Source organism: Cariama cristata, unplaced genomic scaffold (assembly GCF_000690535.1).
Source record: "Cariama cristata isolate BGI_N322 unplaced genomic scaffold, ASM69053v1 scaffold34718, whole genome shotgun sequence".
NCBI classification, from domain to species: domain Eukaryota; kingdom Metazoa; phylum Chordata; class Aves; order Cariamiformes; family Cariamidae; genus Cariama; species Cariama cristata.
The window spans coordinates 1-3,537 of record NW_009633495.1 but is presented as its reverse complement, the minus strand read 5'-3'; the positions used below and the strand labels follow the sequence as shown (position 1 = coordinate 3,537).

Genomic DNA, 3,537 nt, shown 5'->3' with positions numbered 1-3,537 from the left:
TGCTGGAACTCTTAACGTTATATGATAATAGAGTGTAAAGATAATGGTTTATGTAAATGCTGAGTTTAAATGTCTTGTAAAAAAATAACTGTATTATAGAAAATGTGACTATATAATAGAGTTCATATGTTGACAAAAAAATCAGTGCTTTAAGTGTCTTCTGCTGTCTGCAGTTAAATTATTTGTGCAATATTTAATTTTTTTTCAGTCATCCCTTTATTTAAGTTTTTGCTAAACAGTGGACCATTTGTAAACAGTAGCAGAAAAGATGATTGTTACCTCATGAGACAGCACTGGAAGGCGTGAGTTTTACTAAAGCAGTCCTTGATTCATAGACTCTCTATACCTATGAAGATGACATTAAAAGTCTTTCTTAAGTGTTCTTAATATGAGTTTTTCTAAAATCTCATCAGTTAACTTTTAATAACAAAATAGCAGTGGCTTGCTGCCTGAATCGTAATTGGTGGATATTTTTATGACAGGAAAATCTCATATTTGTACTCACAACATCTGAACACCTTAGGATGATACTTCTCTATTTTTAGACAAATCAGATTAGTCTGACTATTTTACTCTTAAGTCCTCTAAAGCAGAGTGTGAGACTCAGATGAGACTTTAAATTACAGCTTCACCTTGTATATTGCTTGTGTTTTCTCATGAGCTGTCTAGAGGCGGCAGCTCTGCTTGTAATTCTGAGTGTGTTTAACTTCTGACACCAGAAATCTGAACTATTCAATATTTGTTCTAGATTTGGATGCTGATTTTTTTAACAGTAGCTAAAATAGTTCAGAAGAATGCAGAAGAATGTTTTTTTTAAAGTAATTGCTGCTGCTCTCATGGTTCCTTGTATATAAGTAGCAAGGTTTAGACTTTTTGCAAAATTATACTATGACTTAATATAGTTTTCAAGCAAGTCTCCAGAGGCTGCGAAGTATTTCTCATGCCATTCCTTGAGCAAGGTATTGGTCAAATAGCATCCACGTGGCTTGAAGTTTAGCTGTATTTTCGGTAATGTCAGAGGAAATGTTTGAATTGGACCCTTGGGAATGCTGAGAATCAGGGGAAGAAACTTGCGCCTTCCTCTCTGCATTCCAAGCAGCAAATATTTAGCTGTATCTCAGAACTGTAGCTGTGATAGGTACTCTGTGAGATACTCGGCAGTTGAAATTCTTTGCTTGTCACACCACTGCCTCTACTGTGAGAGGTTTTTTCCACGTTTTTTAAGTTGTGTTAGAGAATTCTGTTCCTGCTTGTGTATTAAGTGGCCTGAGAGAGACAAAGGATTGCTTCTGGAGAAAAACCTCTCAGTAATATGACTTTACGGGTGTTAGGGATTTATGCCTCATTGGGAGAACACTTAAGTCACTGAAATTATACAGGCAAGGCTATGTTCGTGGAGCAGCCTAGTTCAGGCAGTCATTCTGAGGATTTCAATAAAGCCATAGAGCAAGAACACTAAAATTTGTCTTAACTTCCCATCTGTAATAGAACTTTAGCTGCTTTAATAAAATAAAACTTTTTTCTCCCCCCCCGCCCTTTTTTTTTTCTTTTCGCCATGGGGAGGTGGGAAGGAACTACCCTCTTGCAGTCTTTGTTTCAGTTTTGGAAACTAAAGTGAAAACATTTTTCTTAAAAAAAAAAAAAAAAATCAGAATTTAACATTTTGCCTTCATATTGACTCAAAAAACACACAACAAAAAGCTCTACACAAAAAACCCCAAAAAACACAGTCCATATAAAAGCACTTTTTGGAACTTACTGATTTGCTGTGTGTTAGAATTATGATGTGCAAATGTTAGAAGTTCAGCCTTTTCTTAACAACTTTTTATGATGATCAAAGATTAGAAATTCTATTCAGCTTCTATCTACTGCAGCAAATTAATAAATTGCTGAGTTTCACCATTTTTTTACAGTCTTGGTAGACAAATGCAGTGCTCCTTAAAAAAAAAAAAAAAAAAAAGCTTTGAACTTTTATTTGGACCTACTGCTGCCAGTGCTTTTGGAAGGGACGTTTCCTGTGTAATGTGTGAGGAGTAGGTACTCCCTAAGGGCTGACGCAGGTGCAGTTTTCAGTGTGTCTCAGACTATCTTGGGTTTTCCAGAAGAGCTTAGGTAAATGGGAGATGTTAACATGCAGTCAGCATTAACTGTTTTAAATATAAAAGCATTTGTCAGACTATTAGATTTTTAAATTTTACAAAAGTAGATGTAAATATTTGTATTGACTATTTTTGGATTCTTTATTTCTCATTTAGTGCAACATTTACTATCACATGAGAATCAGATGGCCTACTATGTCTTAATCATCAAAGCCTTAGAAAACAAAGTGGCTGTTGGAAGGTAACGTAGACTTTAAAGTATTCTGTTTTGGTCATCTTTGATATCAACCTTATATGCTTGTTTTGAAGAAACATTAAGATTAATGCCTTCTCGGACACCTTAAGTTCATTGCTATTACTGAGATTGCCTAGTAACATGCAAAATGAAAGGGCTTAGGTCAAACTACTAATGTCTACTTCTGTTTAAATTTAATTATTTTAGGCCTCCATTGGTGTAGGTGGGTTTGGATGAGGTATAGACTACACTGGTACTCGCGTCTCTGGGCACTGTGTTGCATCCTTTGTGAACACGGGAGATGATGTTCAAAATCCTGGGTATTCATACATGAGGGAGAGGGTTCGTTCTGTAGATTTTTTTTTTTTGTCCTGCTACAACTTTGTTGCAATTTATGTACGTATGTTTTTCTAAGGGCTATAATGATCCTGAATATGAAACAAAATGGGTTATCGCACGGTGAAATTGGAACCCTTGGTTTCTAGTTGTAAAATGTGTATAAACTGTAAAAAGCATGGGTCAGGGTAAAATAAAATTTTGTGCTAAGAGTGTGTTCTGGTTCTCTTTGAGAAAAGACTTTAAAAATAGTTTTGTGGTGTGTGTGTATGAACCTAGTGGCATGAAAGGAAAATACTGCTGAAGTCAGAATATGTCCAGAGTAGTTTGAATTTAGAGTTACAAATGCCAGTTAAAATCTTGGGATGTCATGGGTATTTAGGTACGAGGGGCTGGTTTGTTTATAAATGCACTGCAGTAATGGGATTAAAGATAATGTGAAATTTAGACTTAATTTCCCTCAATAAACTGGCTTTCCGATTGGGGGGGTGGGGTGGTTCAGCACATCCGCCGGTGCCCTCGGCGCCTCGTTCTCCCGTGGGTTTGTCACGGGTGGCGGTGCCTCATTTCCCACCTGTAAACGAGGGGACAAGAGGCCTTTCCTGCGGTGGAAGGATTCAAAGTACTTGAGTGTTAGCGTCTACCACCCCTGCGGCGCTTGTCAAAGCAGGAATTCGGTAAAACTGTAAACGACGTCGCGGCTTGCCAATAAAGGCAGCGCAGGAGCGATGGCGTGTGCCTGCCGGGTATCTCAAGCGAAGCAGGGGATTAATTAACCTCTCTGTTTGCGACTATGAAAGTTTCTGAAGGCAGCGGGGGCGGCGGTACCGCGCCGGGCCGCGCTTCTCCGCGCCGGGCCTCTCGCTC

General features: G+C 38.2%; 1 protein-coding gene across 1 annotated transcript in view; it reads left to right on the top strand.

Annotated features, from left to right (window-relative positions):
- The window catches only part of TMF1 (TATA element modulatory factor 1), a gene marked incomplete at both ends in the record, with an annotated part of 15,849 nt that extends 13,509 nt beyond the window's left edge, over positions 1–2,340 (top strand). The window contains one exon of the mRNA XM_009706772.1: positions 2,256–2,340. Within this exon, the coding sequence (XP_009705074.1) occupies positions 2,256–2,340 (85 nt within the window). The remainder of the gene's footprint in view (positions 1–2,255) is intronic.
- Positions 2,341–3,537: the final 1,197 nt, after the last annotated feature.